Here is a 16,452-nt window from a genome sequence, read left to right as displayed (position 1 = left end):
CGAAGGAAGAAATAGACAGATTTTGATTTCTGACCGTGTGCGGCCGTGTGCTGCACACTCCTATGTACCTGACCATAGATAACAGGCGTCGGTAGGTGCCGGTCCGGCACGACGCCGTGATTATGACTCCGCGACTTTGCAGCCTGGAAGGACAGGAAGAGTTGGTATTACAAGAATATTGTCTACAAACAGCTAGAAACATCATGACGAAAGCTAGAGAATACATATAGAGAGTAGTCCATGGCGCTGTCTGTACGCTTTCATTTTGCTAATCAATTGCGAGAGTAAGGAAAGGCGGTTGGCGAGCGCAATCGTCTGAACAGAGTCATCAGAGTCTTGCCACCGTCGGGGCCCCATCTGAAAAAGATCAGAGATGAGGGAGCTAATCATGAATAGATAGACTTACTCTCCAGAAGCGACCTCCTCGCAGCATCTCTCGAATTCTCCCGATACGGATACTTCCTCCCATTTCTCAACGACATAATCCTGGTAGTATATTTAGCCTCTTCTTGAGGTCAAGGGGACCTAGGACGAACCTCGATTAGAGAATGGAGCTCCTCCCATACAGAAGTCGCCAACAGCAATGCAAAGCTCGTTTGCGGTGTGATAGTAGACATTATATGTTCCAATGCCAATGAGGCCAGGCCAGGCATACCATACCGATGGGCAATCTGATACATGGACAAAGCGGAAGCGGGAGGGGGAGCTGGAGTCGGATGGGCATGAGGATCAGGGATCGATGGCACTCCCGATGTGTGGACATGTTGTCGTTGATTGCGAGGAGAGAGTGGATAGTGCGGAGCACTAACCGGGATTGGGAGAGGTGCAGTTTTCGAGCGACTGGACGAAGATTGATTGGGAATGGCGATGGGGATCGGTGCCCCTCCGCGACGAGAAATTGAGTTGCCAGAACGTGACGCAGATGGCGAGCTTTGAGGAGTCTTTCCAGAGGGCGCAGGTCGCTGAGGAGTCGATCGCATTGATGAGCTGGAAGATGAGACGTTGACCCGGAGGGTCTGTTTGCCCTTATCATCTATTGGCTCCCGGCCCTCACCGACTGACCTTGCACTTTCTCCACTGGCTGCGCTCCTGACTTCATCCCTACCGCTGACACTGAGCTCGTCAGCAGAACCGGTCTTACTGAACGTTTTCCAGTCCCATTCTCCGATCACATTGCGCGCATTCAACCATCTTGCACTCCAACCGGCGCCAACTCCATCTACAGCAGCTCTTGGGTCGTCGTTCTCTGTAAACAGAACCCAATCTGCATAAACCCACTTGAGTAGCCAGTAGATTGTGACAAAGTCGGCCTCTTCTACAGTGATAACATATATCTTTCGTTCACTTGTTGCCATATTCTCAGAGAAAGACGAAGATAGCATGGTAGAGAAGTAATCAGAGCGGCGAGTTATGATGTCGGAGTGCGCATAGATGATGCGTTTCCGGACAGTTGAGTGAGATTGAAAGGGAGAATAAGAGGAAGACGCGGACGAGCGAAGGCTGTGTGCCGACGGAGATGGGGACACACTGCTATGCGCTTGTCGCAGATCTTGTGGCATGCGCTCCAAACATACAAATTGGACATCACCAGTATCTAGCAGTGAGAAGACGATTATGTATGAAATCAGATATTAGCCTCGAAGTATGAACACTTACTCGAATTGTCCAGAGACGATTCCAACCCATCAAGAAGGTCACGGGGAACGTAATAGGCGGAAGGGTGTTGAGGGAAAAACGGGCCAACAGGAGTGTGGATCTGAATGCAAATCACAAATGAGTCGGTCTGATCTATTCTAGGATTTTCTAGAAGCGTCGTCAGAGAGGGCAAAGGGTATTCTGCGGATACAATTCTCCATGTCAACGGTACACGGAGGACAACATGGCAGATACCTCACCCCAAACTTCATTCTCTTGCCTGAATGCCCACTCATTTTGCCAGTTCTCCCATATCCAGTTCGCACGAGCTCGTCGCTCACCAACACGATCATCTTGACATTTGATGGCGGCTAGGATGGAAGCAGATAATTCATACTCTGCATTTGCATAGTCGAGCATCAAGCATGTCACGTAGAGCGATAATGTTGGGGTTATCGCTGCACCAGGGATGCTATCTGTCGAGAGTGGCGTGCGTGCTGCGCACAGAATGTCAACAAAACTCGCACAGTCGTGAGGCATGAACGCACCTATCTCGAGCTTGAACTTGCCATCTCCAAGCATGGGCGACTCATTCAAAATCTCGAAGCTGTCGCGAAGTTCCGTTTCAGCATTCTCGTTACTCCCTTCTGCGTCCTTCGCCTGAGGCGGTCCGCGTTCCACAAAGTCTCTCAGCTTCCTCACATCTCTCACAACCCATTCAAAAGCCTGTTACGAGTAGTTGACAGCGGCGCATATGCATATGAGTCAACAACGTACAGTGAACGACCAATGCCTGGATGTTTCATCTTGATTCATGGACATCATGGGCACACTACTTGATGAAGCCCTAGCAGCTGAGCCGGGTGCCGGCCACAATGCGGTACCAGGACTAGCAACAGGTGTCGAAGAAGAAGGTCTAGGATCCCACGAGCCTTGAGGCTGAGCGCTAGCAGAAATAGTTCCCGTGGAGTGGACAGAGACAGAGGATTGAGAGGAGCGATGACTGTAAGCCGACCACGGCCAATGCGGGCGTGACAGGTTAGATGGTCGGCCGGGCGAGGAAGATAGAGGGGAGGAGTAGCGTGAGTAGTCGGTGGACATGAGGACTCAAGACAAAAGCCGAAGTACAACCGTCCCGCTTGGATGTCTTCTAGCTCCGACTGTTATCGATTTATCTTTGAGTGCGTCACCTTGTAGCTTGGAGTTTGCAGCCGGTGGTGAACGAGGACAGATCCATTCAACACGCTGCTGAGACTGATCACGCGCGCGCGATTACATTACTGCAAAGCCTGTTCCGCCTTTTTCTGCCATTCTCATATAACTACGCGCACGTGGTATGCAAACAGAGTAAGAGTAACAAAAACGTAGAGCAATCCGACAGTCAACTTTGAAGCTGTCTGATCAAGGCCATCGTCTAGAAAGTCTCCCAGACAGGAGCTGGGAGTATCTGCCTCATGACTAGCGGGTTTGATGAGCACGCAAGACTATAGTGAATATATATGACTGTATGCTCACTTTGCCAATGTTCCAACGCGCCCTCCGCCTGCCATTTCTGAAGTTGATTATTCTGGTCTCGCAATATCCATTTGTCGATGTCATCTGCGTGGATATTTTGGTTGATAAGCTGCAGGTCCACCTCGCGTTCAGGCAGGCTTCCAAAAACGTGTGCGCGGAGGTGGGAGCTCAGGTAATCGTTTTCTCGAGGAGTGCGGAATGTGAGGGGCTTGCTGGAAGGCGAGCAGAAGAATACCTATCAAGCATTTGAGATCTTAGCAGAGTTGAAATACAATTCAGGGCCGAAGTACATGCCAGGTTGATGAATCCTGAAAGTAATTCTTCTCTGGACATCGGCTCTGCATCATGGAAAGCGCGACAGTGCTCGAAGCTGTGTTGCAGCGTCGTGAGAATGGCCTTGGAAGGGTCTGAACTCAATTTGCCGGCAAAGTTCTGGAACGAATGTTTAGTACTCGCTCTGCCTACGAAATCAGGTACTCACTACGGCGACCACTCCGTCGACATGCATGATCATCTTCAGGTCCTCCCAGAACTGTATTGTAAAAATATGGGCAGGGACGCCTCCTCCGGAGAAACAATCGTGGACAACAAAATCGAACTTTTCATCTTGTGCGCCGTCTAGCTCCAGACGTTGCCTTCTCCGCCTGACAAAGCTTCGAGCGTCCTCCAGGAAGACTCTATCAGGGCCGAAATCAGGTAATCCAAAATATTGACGAGACGCATTATAGACCGCAGGGTCGATCTCCACGACTGTAGTTGCTATATTGTGACGGGAAAGCGCTGTCGCTGCAATGCCTGCGCCAAGGCCACTAAATAAATACATCCATCAGTCAACCATGTCAGCTTTAAATGATAGAACCTGTTACATGATCAAGGCGTTCTGATTGTGCCCTTCGCTGTCCTTGCTCTCCCTATCAACCAATCTGAGAGCTTCCTGCAAAACGAACGTGCTGTAAATAGAATCGCCTAACTCGTTTCCCTGTTGGTCCAACAAAGGGATTCTGACGGCGGATCTGCTGTGGACCTTCGCACCTAGCCAGACGCCTCCCAAGAGAGAGTGGGATGCACGGAGGTAGCGGAAAGAATGAGGGAATTCTTCCGGCATACCAGGTTGCCAATCTGGAGGCGGTAACATCTCCCCAACAACAACCATGCCAGTGACGGAGGGAATGGAGGAAAGGATGCGCAGAGGGAGTTTGGGATGGAGAAAAGGCTGAGAGAGCGGATGAGGAAGGATTGGTGGTTGAAGATAAGGGAGAAGGATGGGGAGGATGGGGAGGAGGATCCCGGGAAGTAAAACTTGCCACGAGAAGAATCTTGATGATGAGGTTGTGTTCTCTTTGCCGATGCTGACCCGGAGGAGAGTGTGAACGACCCACGTTCCGAGAACAAAACCACCCAATGCTAGCAGCTACGGAACACAATTTAAGATTTTTCTACAAGAATATCTGTCTGCATTTGTTTGAGGTATGGCTCACAATATGGTTGTCAGCGTAAACGCCCGACGAGAGAATTGGGAGTTCGTTCCAAAGAGAACGGAACCCAAGGATGCTTGTGGCGCACGCAGGCAAGATGGTGAAGCGCAGCATAGTATTCTCATTTGATTGGCTTTCGAGATACGACTGGGAGCAATAAGAATGAATATAGGTCCTCGGCATACTCAAGCATGAACAAAGTGATCGGAAATGCTCTCAAAATCTGACATCTCCAATCGGTATTCAGGTTGCCACGAAATCAAAGAGAGAAGTAGGGCAAGATATTGAATATATTCTTCAGAAGCGAGTAAACACTCACTACTAGACTCTTCACAATAGCGATACCTGAGTACGCGATGGGGAACAACACAAGCAAGTGTGTTGCCACAGGTCCGAACACAGGATCGTGCCATCTGGCCGTCCATAGAGGCACCCAATAGGCCAAGTTTGGAAGAGAACAAAACAAAGTACCCATCATTGCTACTGAGGTCCATAATGGAGGAGCTGGCCCAAGTGTACCGAGGATGCTGGCTGCCCAAATGACTTTGTCGAGATGCAAGTTCGTTGGGACACTGCCATACAACGGTTCAAGAGCACGTCCATACAGCCAGGTTGTCAATGACAAGGCGGCGATGATTGTGAATAATGGGAATATGAGAAGAATGTGCACAGCAGGACTGCCACCTTGCGGTGCAGCTTGACTTGGAATTGGTTCTGTGGAGGAAGGTGTTGAAGACCGCGAGCCTGCACCGGCCTTGCGTTTTGACTGAGGGGTAGGAGATGCAATTGGCTGCTTTCTTCGCTGCGATGGTGGCATCTTCAAAGAGGTATACGTGGCATGAAAAGGATAAACAAGTGATTGCCCACACGCTCGTCGCGATTCAGAGAGCCAACACTACTCCCGAGATATTTCCACACAATTTCCTCTTGCGGATATCACGTCATTTGACTTTGATCATCATTGTAGTCGTCTGTCAATGTCATAGACTGCGTTTCAGAAGTGTTTCAGACTCCCTCACCTCCACTTCCAATCCTTCGAACGGCTGGACCTTCGACAGTTTCTACTTGCTTTCAGAGAGGACTTGAAGACACAGATCATGGAGGTCAACAGTCAGCAGTCCGGGGATGCAGGACTAGTGTTTGATGCTCTTGATATCGATTTGGTAGTGAAAGTGTTGTCGCACACAGCGTTCAGTCAGTAATTCGCGCATACATTCCAAAGGCAGCCTCTGACATCGTGCGGCCATTAGGTCCATTCTTTGTCTTCTTTATACCCATATTTTACATCTTCCAAGGAGGTAGGATCCAGGATCCTCAAGTTATAGGACCCTTCATCTATTGGGTCTTACTTTCCCTCTTCTGTACGTGTTACTGAGGATTCGTCTCGTTGCATCATCTCACTGCGAGCACTTTAGGGCTTGTGAAATGGTATTCTTTATTGTATCGGAATCAGGGCAAACTGTTGTTTGCGCCAGTCCCTCTGGATTGGGGTGAACAGATCGTGGTCATCACTGGCGGTACATTCTCCCGTCTCTCTATCAGTGAACTCCCTTTATTCATGTTCTCTGTTGTAGGTGCATCTGGTATTGGGGAACTCATTGCCAATACGCTGGCTGTACGAAATGTTACTGTGGTCGTACTGGACGTCAACCCTATCGTCACCGAAAACTGTATGGAATATTCCATCAGTCCCTTGAATGATGGTCTGACTGGTGTCTGCTGAAGACAACATTGTCTACTACAAGTGTGACGTGTCAAAATGGGAGGAAGTGGAGGCGGTCCAGAAGAGGATTGTTGAAGAGGTAATGATCTAGAGTCTACACTCGAGTCCAGACGGGTCTAATCGTGACCTCTACAGCTTGGTCATCCTACCATAATCATCAACAATGCTGGCGTAGTTCAAGGCAAACTTTTGTTGGACCTGACTCCCGAAGATGTCAAACGGTATATAGCTTTCTCTTGTGAGGCTGCCGATTTACCTGATGTGATCTGGGCAGAACTTTCGACGTTAATACTTTAGCCCATTTCTGGGTTCTAAAGGCTTTCCTGCCGGAAATGATCAAGCAACGCGCTGGTCATGTCGTAAGTTTTTCTAGTATATAACATCTGGTCCCAAGCTGAGCAATGAGTAAAGATCACAGTTGCTTCGGTGACTGGATTAATCGGTATCGCCCAGATGAGTCAGTGTACCGCATCTCACGACCAAGTACTAGTAGACATACTGATGTATGTATGCGCCCTGCGTGATAGCCGACTACAATGCTTCAAAGGCTGCAGTCATCTCCCTCCACGAATCCCTTCGTTATGAGCTTGACAAGCGGTACGCTCCCTGTCAAGTACAGCTTCATATCAGTGCCTGAGGCAATATGCGTTTGATAGGTACAACGCTCCTCAAGTTCGAACGACGCTGGTTCTGCCTGGCCACGTCTTAACACCGCTTTTTTCCAGCGTCCGCTTGCCTACAAATTGGTTGTACAGGTTTTTCGTACCGTCTATTCCTCCTATCACAGTCGCCAAGGCCGTGATTGCTGCTCTCGATGATCAACATTCCCAAACCATTTGCCTACCTTTCTACGTCCATTTCACACCATATATGAAACTCTTCCCAAGTTTTGTGAGGGATTTCGCACAATGGGTGAGTTGGGAAATCTTTTCTGCCTTGCGTCAGTCAACTTAATCTCAATGTGCACAGCTCTCAGGTGCCGATTACGCCATGAAGGGCTTCGGACAAACAGAGAATACAGATAAACGAGATTGATGCATGCCGAGATAACATCAGTCGTGGCAGCGCGACGTCACTGGAGGAAGCGAGACCTTCCCGCTACTGACGTATCTACCTGCACCGATCCTTGTTTTCTCTACTGTGTCAATTGGAAATCCAGGCCGAGGATCACTGTCGATATAGTCGCTTGATATAATCGCATGTCAATTCGTATGCATAACCTGGAACAACAGCCACCCTGTCAAGCCACAATCTATATTGTAGCTGTCATAGCCTTGGACACTCCGCATTAAAGTTGTGAAACTTGCATGCCACCTTCCTTCCTAACCTTTGACAACGCGTTGTGGCCTCTGCAGTGCGATTTCTATATATCTCCCCGCCCTAGTGTCTCTCAATCCATAAGTCGAACTATTCGTCTCCGCTCTTCAATTGCGGCGTTTTCGCACTGCGCAGCGGGGACACCTCTACTAATAACGCTCGCAGCTTCCTCACAAGACACCACTCCCATCATATAGTCTATCATCATCCTTAGTCCAGGATGTCTACCGTTGGAAGTCTCAACATTTATCCATCTTTCACTATCTCTTTGAGATCATTCGGAAGCAAATCGCGTTCCGAGCCGTGGGAGAACGTGTGCTCTGCTGCCGTCGCTTCAACCAGCACCATCGAAACTTGTTCCTCCAATTCCAATCTCCAGGTTGAACACGGCGACACATCGCCACCGCTCGTTGAGGTCGAAGGTGGCCTCAGCGATGACGACAAGGCTTGCATTCCTCGTGCAGTGCGTTGATTTCTTCACTGAAGATATTTGGTGGCAGCTCTGACCTTGCTCTTCCAGTTCTTGTGCATGTCAAATGCACAGACAGACGGCGCTACAATATATTTGGAGGGCCACTCATCCACACATACTCTTTTAGGACGCTGCGGATGCTTATGGGACGAGGGTCGTGTAGATCGTGAGGCAGACGGAACTTGTCCGGAGCAACTAAGCCACGAATGGGATTGCGCTGTGAGCGGGACGCAACTCTCACGACTGTGAACTATCTGCTAACAGTGAACTCTACAATCACTCGCAATGCAGATGCTCAGCACGGTATGTCGCATGAGATTCATCCACCTCGAATCATTCTGACGTTAAAATAGAATTCGAATACTGGAGTACGTGAAAGAGAAGACATGCCTTCTGACAACGTAACTCAGTTTGCGAGCTTCGATACCTTCCTATCAACTGATGTATCACTTTCTGTCTAGGAACATCTGCGCTTATTGAGTTGTGATCGGTGCAACATCGTTATCGACCCTCCGAATCCTGCTGCTGCACCATACATCGTCATTACCCCACCACCCCACGACTCTCAATGGGCTGACTATCATGCTTGGTTTCATAACACGATTACGCCACAATGGACTGAGTATCTTGTGGTGCCACAAGTCTCCCTTGGAGTGGCAAGCATACACCCATTGCAATGCACGACGCCTACACAAGATATCGAATCGCTCCTACCTACGAATACAACAGGAGATAGTTCCAGCATGCGTCCTGTATCTCCACCTACATGCTTCGGCCACTCTGTAAGGTTGCTTCGACTCGCAAGTATCGTGCCCCACTCACGTATACCTTACCAGGCAAACTGGACATATCTAGATAAGCGCAAGGAAAAGCTCACAGTAACACTGTACAGACATTGCTACAAATCATCAGTAAGCCTTCGTATTTTCCTTCTTTCCATGACGTACCTAACAATCCTTCGAAGGCTTATTCCGCAGCACACCGTGCTCGTACATTTACCACTAATCCCAGCAGTACCCTCATCTCTTTACTTAGACACAAACCTCTCATCTGGTCAGATCCAGCAGATCCATTTCTTACAGATGTGCGCCGGTTCCGCGGGGTCACTGTGCTCGAATCGCTCACACCTTGCACTGTGCCTCACATTGTTATCATCGACGAACCTCCTGCGAATCCTTGGATCGCATGGGCCAACACAACTCTACAGCAGGATTCTGAGGGTGGCAACTGGTTGACTGTACCACCGTGGCACTATGGTCCTGGCCTGTTGCCTGACTCGAGTCAAGGGACTGTGGAAGGGGTCATGACCAACGAGACACCCGCCAAGTCTTCACTTGATATTATTTTTGAAGAACCAGAGCTTGAAGAGGACAGAGAGTCCATCTCAAGGGCAGAGACACCCATTCCTATAACACCGCTCACGCTCGCTTGTGCAGGAGAGGATGTGTTGCACGATTTCGGAGACAGTTGCTCACTCTATGCCGAGCAGAACACTATCGATGTTCGACTCTCTAACTGTGCTCTTAACCTTTCATTTCACGAGCACGATCGTGACCTTGATCAGACGGGGTATCCAGACTATCACGCTCTTCTTCCGGTATCGGATGAGTTCGCACAGACTGGTGGCATATTGGAGAGCTATGACTCAGGCGAAGAAGTTGTGCGTTTGAAACCTCCCCAACCTCCCGATCCTGAGCCACGGGTCGAACGTAAGTTCTACGAGGACGACGAGGACCTCCCGCCCCTTGACGATTGGTACCTGAGCATCGCTCAACGTACCAATATCACGCTGTTCTCGTATTGATCCGCTACTTTACTTTCTGTTCTATTGCATGCACGATACCGCGGATGGGTGATATCATACATCATCATGCATCATGTACCACATTCGCTCTTCGCGCAATGCCTCGGAATTCTATTTGTAATCTCATTGGAGAAAATCCTAGTTTTCATTTTGCCTGTCGGGCGCTTCTCTATAGTCCTTGTGAAGGTTCCAAAATGTTCGTTTATCAAACAGATAGATATACATGTGCATGGGTCAAATCGAGCGAATCTACAATTTGATAGCGTATAAGAAGCCATCATAGCCTTTCTCACCCACCGTAGCCATAGTTGTTGCTTCTACCTCCTTGTCATCCTTCATGTACGTGAGAAGTTCTCTAACTCCCTCGCAGGAAGCGTCTGTATGCGACGGATCGCTTACAAGCCCATTGCGAACGACATTGTCCACAATCTGTAAAAAATTGAAGATAAGATCGACGTTTAGGCCTCGGCATAAGAGGCAAAACAGCTTACGATGACGCCTCCCTTCCTGACCAACCGCTTGGCCTCGATATAATAGGTCTTGTTTCCCGGCTTGTCTGCATCGATGAACACACAGTCGAAAGGCTGGTCCGGATGGAGATTCCGGAGTGACTCTGCTGCAGGGCCTACGAGTACATTAACTTTTGATTCTAGCCCCGCGTGGGTGAGGTTTTCCTGTGCGGTCTATGGCACCAGTCAATTCGCATATAAATGGAAAACCAGAAGCGACGGACGTCTGCATGTTTCTTGTCTAACTCGCAGGTGATGATGTTGCCATCGGCAGGAAGTGCCCGAGCAAGCCATATTGTCGAGTACCTGTTCCAGATTAGAGATCTCGTAAAGGGTTTGAAACGCGGCGCAAAGCTTACCCCCCGAGAGTTCCGACTTCCAGGATGCGATTGGCCCCGAGAGATTTGGCGAGCAGATAGAGAAACTTCCCTTGTGCAGCACTGACGGCGATCTGCGGCAAGCCCTTCTCGTCACTGTTCTTTAGAGCAAATTCCAAGGCCTCGTCCCAGGAGATCAAGAAAGAATTATGATACAAGTCAGAGCGGGTCCAATCCTCCCTCGTGGTCGGCCTCTGTGCGAGCTCGTGTCCGGGAAGGGATGGCGCCATGTTATAATATCGGTGCAGTTTGCTGCAATTTGGAAGGGCATGGTGGGTTCCAAAAAGGCCCCTCTTTGAAGGCCTGAGACGACTCAGATATCTTGTCGTATGAGTCAGTTCAGTCGATAAGGCCGCGAGAGAGGACAACCCGACAGGGCATAATTCTGATGACAAACGAAGCCGAGATTTCAGTGTTGATACAAGCATCACGGACATTAGCATGGAGCTGTCTGGTGGTGGTACGCTGCAGGCAAACGCTGGAAATGAACAGAGTTCATTCTACTAAATGAGTAGTACTTTGTATCTAGGGGCCTTGACCGCATACAGGAATAGACAGGAGAGTAGACAGGAGTTCGCGAATGCCGGAAGCGATGACGATGCGCATGTGAAGCACGGTATTCTTAGTGAGTGCGAATTCACAAATACAGTCACCACCAGGAATAATGATGTCTAGCGTCGAAAATCCACATCTTGATGAGCACACAAGCTTCGAAGGCATGGCATAGCGCGGCATGTTGAGTTGACCAAAGCCTAAGTCATACAGAAAAGCACAGCGAAAAAAAAACACTCCAGGCAGACTCGTCCCACTCCCTCTGAACCGTCACGACTGGCTCATGCCTTGACGGCGAACTTCCTCTGAGGGAAGTGGATGTCCTTCTTGCGCTGCTTGAGCGTCTTGAGGGACTTCTCGTGCTGTTCAAATTTAGGAATGAGGAAATGTACAAGGCACAGAACAGACATCGCATACAGGAGTCAACCGCCGCCTGATGGCACGAGTGCGCTTCGGTCGGAGGTCGAGGGGAAGGTACTTTTTGTTCTTGTAGAAGTCACGGAGGTTCTGACGCTGTTTGTGGTTCGTGACTGTCAGGACACGAGCGATCGACTTGCGAACGGTGTTGCTAGAGTACCAAGGTCAATAGAGCTGCAAAGATTCCATAAAAAAGCTACGCACATCTTAGTCAACTTCGACGCGGAGCCGCCAGCGATCTTCTGCACACGCAGAGTGAGGAGCTCGGTCTTCAGCTCCGAGAGCTGTTTTGTCAAGTCATTCTTGGACCTATCGGCAGCGTATGATCAGCGCAGATCCTGCATCTGGAGACCGTTCTGTCCGTACTTCGACTGGAGTTCGTACGCCTTGACTTTGCCGGGCATGTTGATGATTTCTAAATGAGATATCCGAAGTCAGTCATGGGTTTGGGTTACGTGCAGACCCCGCCCAGATTCGCGCCCCAAGCCCACAGCGTGAGCACGATCTGGATACATGGTGGGATGGTTCAAAATAATGGCAGCATTACTCACCTTGAGGGGAATGTCGTCGACGATGGGCGCGGGTGGCGTTAGTATATCCCAAAAGTGTGTGGGAAGCAACTGGATAGTTATTATGTCACATTTTCCCGCGCTAGTGATAGCAATCCCTCTTGTCCCAAACCATAGCACACATTCAATAAATCTTGGAAACTGACTACGGTATACAGTAATGACAATGAGCTATAGATACACCCGCATCGAGGCTACATGCCTCTGCATTTCGTATTATGTACCCCCAGCTTTGTTTCTTTGAACAAGTTCCTCGAAATTCACCAACTTTCCTCCAAAGATGTCCAGTGCACTGACGAGGAATGATACTTCAGCATTTGTCAATACAGCCAGCCAGAGAAGAACCGCACCTCCCGTATGTCAGGTCGACTTTGCCGCCAGACAGTCGTTGAACGAGGTCCAAATCAGAAATATCTTGGTCCTACGTTTAGGGTTCGTCGAAGTGGGCGGCGGATCACGTACCTTTTGCTCCGCCGGCGTATGTTGTGGGTATATTCACCCATTCGCCTAGCTCTGCATGTGTATTGGAAAGGATCGTAGACTTACAATCAAAGTGGGCTTACTAGTCACGAGGGCTTCGTCGATACCTTGGCAAAGGCCCTCAACGTCAGCGGCATGGATGAGGAACTCACTGCATCGAGGAAATCAATCTAGCCATGTTACGGACAAATGAAGATGTTTCTGACCTGCAAAACTCTGCCAGTAGGTCTAGGGTTTCTGCGTGGACGGTACATCAATGTGTGCGGTTCCTATGTATGAAGATACGAGTACCTTTACAAACCTCCATGCTCGTAACATCTTGCCATTTATTCATAGCTACGAACCATTTATCGCCCCGTCGGCGACAACTAGATGTACCATTTTGGTCAGCAGTTGTCGCGCATTGATTTCCCTCGCTCACCTGACATCGACGACTAGTCTATCTTTCCCGACGATAGAACATAACAACTGCAATCGTTCAAGGGAGAAGCACAAGTCCCGAAAGAGGTAGGAAGTCACTATGACCTACTGACCGCTTCAGTTTGTCTGTGAGCATCGGCAGTTCATAGAGGGGATTACCTTGCTAGCTCCGAGGTCAATCCACTTCAAAGCGTTCTTGTCGTCTATCCCTCCGCCGACTTGCAGCCCACCTAACGTTTGTCATAGTTTGTTTGAAGTTGTAGCGCGAAAGCCTCAAGAACGAACCTGGCCACGCCCTTAGCGCCTCCTGAGCTGCATCGTCGTTTCTGGGCCCAAGTTTTATGAGATGTCCGCCTTCGAGGCCGTGGTCGCGATACAGCCTCGCGAAATCTCCAGGAGAGTCGCTGTGAAGAAGGTTCAAGCGACATGACTCGATCAGTTGCAGGCATTATTCTGGAAGTGTTGACGCACGTAGCAACAAAATTCGTTTTGAGCGTCGTAGGATCGCTCTCCGAGAGCGTGCCTCCAACAATCTGCTTGACTTGACCGTCATGAAGATCGATACACGGTCGAAAGCGGCTTCGAGGAGTGGATGACAGCATGGTCAGTTCCAGGCCGCATTTGAAATTGACACATCTATCTCGCGTCCGCAGACAGGATTTGCAAGTAAGGGCATCAGAATGAAAAAACCCAGAAACCCGTTGTATAGATTCCTTCCGTAGTACGTGTACAATACTGTATACAGATCTGGTCATGCAAAAAAAACCATTGCCATGGGGTCCAATCCTAATATTCCAATGAACTCTCCAACATCTTGGTCAGATGCTCCCTTCCGTCCTCGCCTACGATATCCCCGATCCCAGGTGCCAGATCCAGTACTCGCCTCTGCGGAAGTGTGCCCTCCACCAACTGCGGCACATCTGCTCTGGTGTACCCCAAGGCTTTTAGACCGCGTGGCACACCGAGACCATCGAGGAAGGCAGCGATGGCCTCGTACAGGTGAGCACCGATCTCGCTGTCTGGAATGGCCGTGATTGAAGAGTCCATGGGCGTGGTGTTCTTGAAAACGGCGAGAGCTTGACGATGACGATCAGGCGAAGAGGGAGCCGTGAATTGGAAGACTGCTGGGCCGGTGATTGCAACGCTATGGGGAGATTCAGTAAACGACAATCTAAAAACATTTTATTCGTTACCTGACACCGTGAGGAATGATTGGGTGGTCAACATTGTAACCAGCGTGCTTGTACTTGGGACCTTTCTTGTTCAATCCAGATATCTGGCAAGATATCAAACTTAGATATTGTCAAGAAACTGGGTGGATCGCGTAAACGCACAGGGTAACTCATTCCATGACACAGATGGACGCCTGCATTACCGAAGCCGATGCCCGCAAAGGACGCTGCGAGCCTAGAAAGAAGTATGAATGTGCAATCGGCAAACTACTATGACGAAAACGTACAGCAGCTGTCTCCTCGACTCAGTATCATCCCTGTTCTTCGCAACTCGAGGTAGATGCTGAACTGTCTGCTGCAGTGCCCAGAAAGAGAATATGTCCGCTACAGGATTGCTTCCCTGGTACGCCGGCCGGAGAATCGGGTTCGACGGACGTGGTGTGCGCTCAGTGTACCTGGAGCACACAGACGAACATTAGTCCCGAAGAAATCAAATGAGAACCAGAGAAGAAACTTACGGAATGGCAGTATAGCTTTCCAAACTGTGGAATAACACATCCAGTCCGGAACTGATATGTACAGCCGTTGGACATGTCTCAGTGTTGTAAGTGTCCACAATGCCTAGTGCAGGCTTCATCGCACGACTTGCAATACCGGTCTTGAAAGATTTGGAAGTGATATCGACGATGGCAGTCCCAGTTGTTTCGGAGCCGGTACCAGCAGTCGTTGGAACTGAATGACAGTGTTAATAGATGTAGATGGAGCATTTTGGGGTCGGCAAAGCATACTGGCAATAAGTGGGCGAAGAGGCCTCGCAATGGGTTGGCCTTTCCCAACAGGGGCGTTGATGAAGTCGAAAAGATCCGATTCCCCATAGACAGTGAACCTAGGAGGGGTGTGCAGGTCAGAATCATCTCAAGGTAACCCTGCGAGACTACCTTACAGATTTGCTGCCTTGGCTGTGTCGATCACGCTTCCTCCTCCCACCCTAGCAAAGAGAAATCAAGTCAGGATGATAATGAATGATGGATGCTGTGTCGGAAACATACGCCAAGAAATGACTGAAGTTATGTTGCCTGGCCCATGCAATCGCGTCTCGCCAGCTGTCCTCCGTGGGCTCTGCTACAACTCTGTCGTAGACTTCAAAGGGCAAGTCAGTTTGCGACTCAAGCGACTCCAGAGCCTGGAATGTGCATTCGAATCATTGTGGGCAGATCTACAGTAATGCATCGACGCACCATTTTCATAGGTAACAATTTTGCAACATTAGGGTCGGTGAACACTCCGACCTAACCTTCCTGTTCAAGCACGCGAGTCACTCAAAGAACACGGCTAGATGTCTAACCTTTGTCGCTTTCATGTTCTTGAGATCCATGCCGACTTCCCTGGTGACACCGTCTCCAAATCGAAGATTAGAAGCAGCCAGCTACGTGTCTTGCGGTGAGGGTGCAACGAGGGAGCGGGTGTACGGAAGACAAACCTCGAACGCATATTCTTTCTCGACCGCATTGACTGGGGTCGCCAATCTCCTCATCTGGTTGATGGCCTGATGAGCATGACCAGCGGCTCGACAGCCGTGACAAGGACACGCAGTGTGTTGAGATATGTTCATCAGGCGTAGAATGGCATTGCGAGACGCGGGGGGAGGCATGGCTGGTAGTCACTGTTGGGAAAGAGGACGCTGAACATGAGAAGGCGTGTTCCTGGGGTATTTATACGAGACATACAGGGCGGAGCCCCGGGTCCCATGAGCGATCCTGGCCCGGACAGGAATCCGGGGTAATATTCTCACGCTTCCTGAAACAGAAATTCCATGTCAACCTATGTCAACGCCGTCACAGACACCGTCGGACGTTTTATGAGGTGGCGGTACTTAAATGCAATCCAGTGTACTCGTACATTGAATGCCAGGACAGACAGCCCGGGAAAGCGCCTCAACGCCTCAACAGACTGGAACGGGGGTTCCTCATGTTGTCTTCGAGTGAGGCGGACCCCTTCGTGGCGGAGATTCATGA

General features: G+C 49.7%; 8 protein-coding genes across 8 annotated transcripts; 2 read left to right on the top strand and 6 right to left on the bottom strand.

Annotated features, from left to right (window-relative positions):
• Positions 1–150: 150 nt before the first annotated feature.
• On the bottom strand, positions 151–2,571 carry HETIRDRAFT_381420 (uncharacterized protein). Its single transcript, XM_009545488.1, has 7 exons — positions 2,413–2,571; positions 2,163–2,361; positions 1,896–2,093; positions 1,657–1,836; positions 537–1,594; positions 407–486; positions 151–357 (listed from the first exon to the last, which is right to left on the bottom strand). Exons 1-7 carry the CDS (start codon positions 2,458–2,460, stop codon positions 273–275), a joined length of 1,848 nt encoding a protein of 615 aa, XP_009543783.1. The 5' UTR covers positions 2,461–2,571; the 3' UTR covers positions 151–272.
• Positions 2,572–3,049: 478 nt separating this feature from the next.
• Positions 3,050–5,100, bottom strand: HETIRDRAFT_123751 (uncharacterized protein; the record flags this gene model as incomplete). The annotated part of the gene is made up of 6 exons (XM_009545487.1): positions 3,050–3,093; positions 3,151–3,385; positions 3,445–3,582; positions 3,632–3,959; positions 4,017–4,561; positions 4,945–5,100. 6 exons carry the CDS (start codon positions 5,098–5,100, stop codon positions 3,050–3,052), a joined length of 1,446 nt encoding a protein of 481 aa, XP_009543782.1.
• A 527-nt stretch (positions 5,101–5,627) lies between these two features.
• Positions 5,628–7,633, top strand: HETIRDRAFT_438999 (uncharacterized protein). The gene is made up of 11 exons (XM_009545486.1): positions 5,628–5,819; positions 5,876–5,986; positions 6,041–6,142; positions 6,200–6,295; positions 6,351–6,427; positions 6,484–6,569; positions 6,623–6,707; positions 6,760–6,805; positions 6,876–6,945; positions 7,005–7,260; positions 7,318–7,633. Exons 1-11 carry the CDS (start codon positions 5,723–5,725, stop codon positions 7,381–7,383), a joined length of 1,092 nt encoding a protein of 363 aa, XP_009543781.1. The 5' UTR covers positions 5,628–5,722; the 3' UTR covers positions 7,384–7,633.
• Positions 7,634–9,408: 1,775 nt separating this feature from the next.
• On the top strand, positions 9,409–10,112 carry HETIRDRAFT_438998 (uncharacterized protein). Its single transcript, XM_009545485.1, has one exon. The coding sequence runs from the start codon at positions 9,441–9,443 to the stop codon at positions 9,939–9,941; it is 501 nt and encodes a 166-aa protein (XP_009543780.1). The 5' UTR covers positions 9,409–9,440; the 3' UTR covers positions 9,942–10,112.
• A 78-nt stretch (positions 10,113–10,190) lies between these two features.
• HETIRDRAFT_314301 (uncharacterized protein) lies at positions 10,191–11,057 on the bottom strand (the record flags this gene model as incomplete). The annotated part of the gene is made up of 4 exons (XM_009545484.1): positions 10,191–10,370; positions 10,433–10,624; positions 10,675–10,756; positions 10,810–11,057. 4 exons carry the CDS (start codon positions 11,055–11,057, stop codon positions 10,191–10,193), a joined length of 702 nt encoding a protein of 233 aa, XP_009543779.1.
• A 603-nt stretch (positions 11,058–11,660) lies between these two features.
• On the bottom strand, positions 11,661–12,200 carry HETIRDRAFT_415779 (uncharacterized protein; the record flags this gene model as incomplete). The annotated part of the gene is made up of 4 exons (XM_009545483.1): positions 11,661–11,741; positions 11,797–11,947; positions 12,001–12,105; positions 12,163–12,200. 4 exons carry the CDS (start codon positions 12,198–12,200, stop codon positions 11,661–11,663), a joined length of 375 nt encoding a protein of 124 aa, XP_009543778.1.
• Positions 12,201–12,474: 274 nt separating this feature from the next.
• Positions 12,475–13,876, bottom strand: HETIRDRAFT_381409 (uncharacterized protein). The gene is made up of 10 exons (XM_009545482.1): positions 13,737–13,876; positions 13,551–13,669; positions 13,425–13,495; positions 13,267–13,370; positions 13,137–13,213; positions 13,052–13,082; positions 12,929–12,996; positions 12,828–12,878; positions 12,716–12,779; positions 12,475–12,657 (listed from the first exon to the last, which is right to left on the bottom strand). The coding sequence occupies exons 1-10, from the start codon at positions 13,865–13,867 to the stop codon at positions 12,582–12,584; spliced, it is 792 nt and encodes a 263-aa protein (XP_009543777.1). The 5' UTR covers positions 13,868–13,876; the 3' UTR covers positions 12,475–12,581.
• A 77-nt stretch (positions 13,877–13,953) lies between these two features.
• On the bottom strand, positions 13,954–16,088 carry HETIRDRAFT_381405 (uncharacterized protein; the record flags this gene model as incomplete). The annotated part of the gene is made up of 11 exons (XM_009545481.1): positions 13,954–14,409; positions 14,459–14,541; positions 14,600–14,672; positions 14,725–14,892; positions 14,956–15,169; positions 15,226–15,323; positions 15,381–15,425; positions 15,487–15,620; positions 15,676–15,726; positions 15,783–15,863; positions 15,918–16,088. 11 exons carry the CDS (start codon positions 16,086–16,088, stop codon positions 14,052–14,054), a joined length of 1,476 nt encoding a protein of 491 aa, XP_009543776.1. The 3' UTR covers positions 13,954–14,051.
• Between the last annotated feature and the right edge of the window lie 364 nt (positions 16,089–16,452).

This window comes from Heterobasidion irregulare (genome assembly GCF_000320585.1).
Source record: "Heterobasidion irregulare TC 32-1 unplaced genomic scaffold scaffold_03, whole genome shotgun sequence".
NCBI lineage: Eukaryota > Fungi > Basidiomycota > Agaricomycetes > Russulales > Bondarzewiaceae > Heterobasidion > Heterobasidion irregulare.
This window is presented reverse-complemented; position numbering and strand designations above follow the sequence as displayed.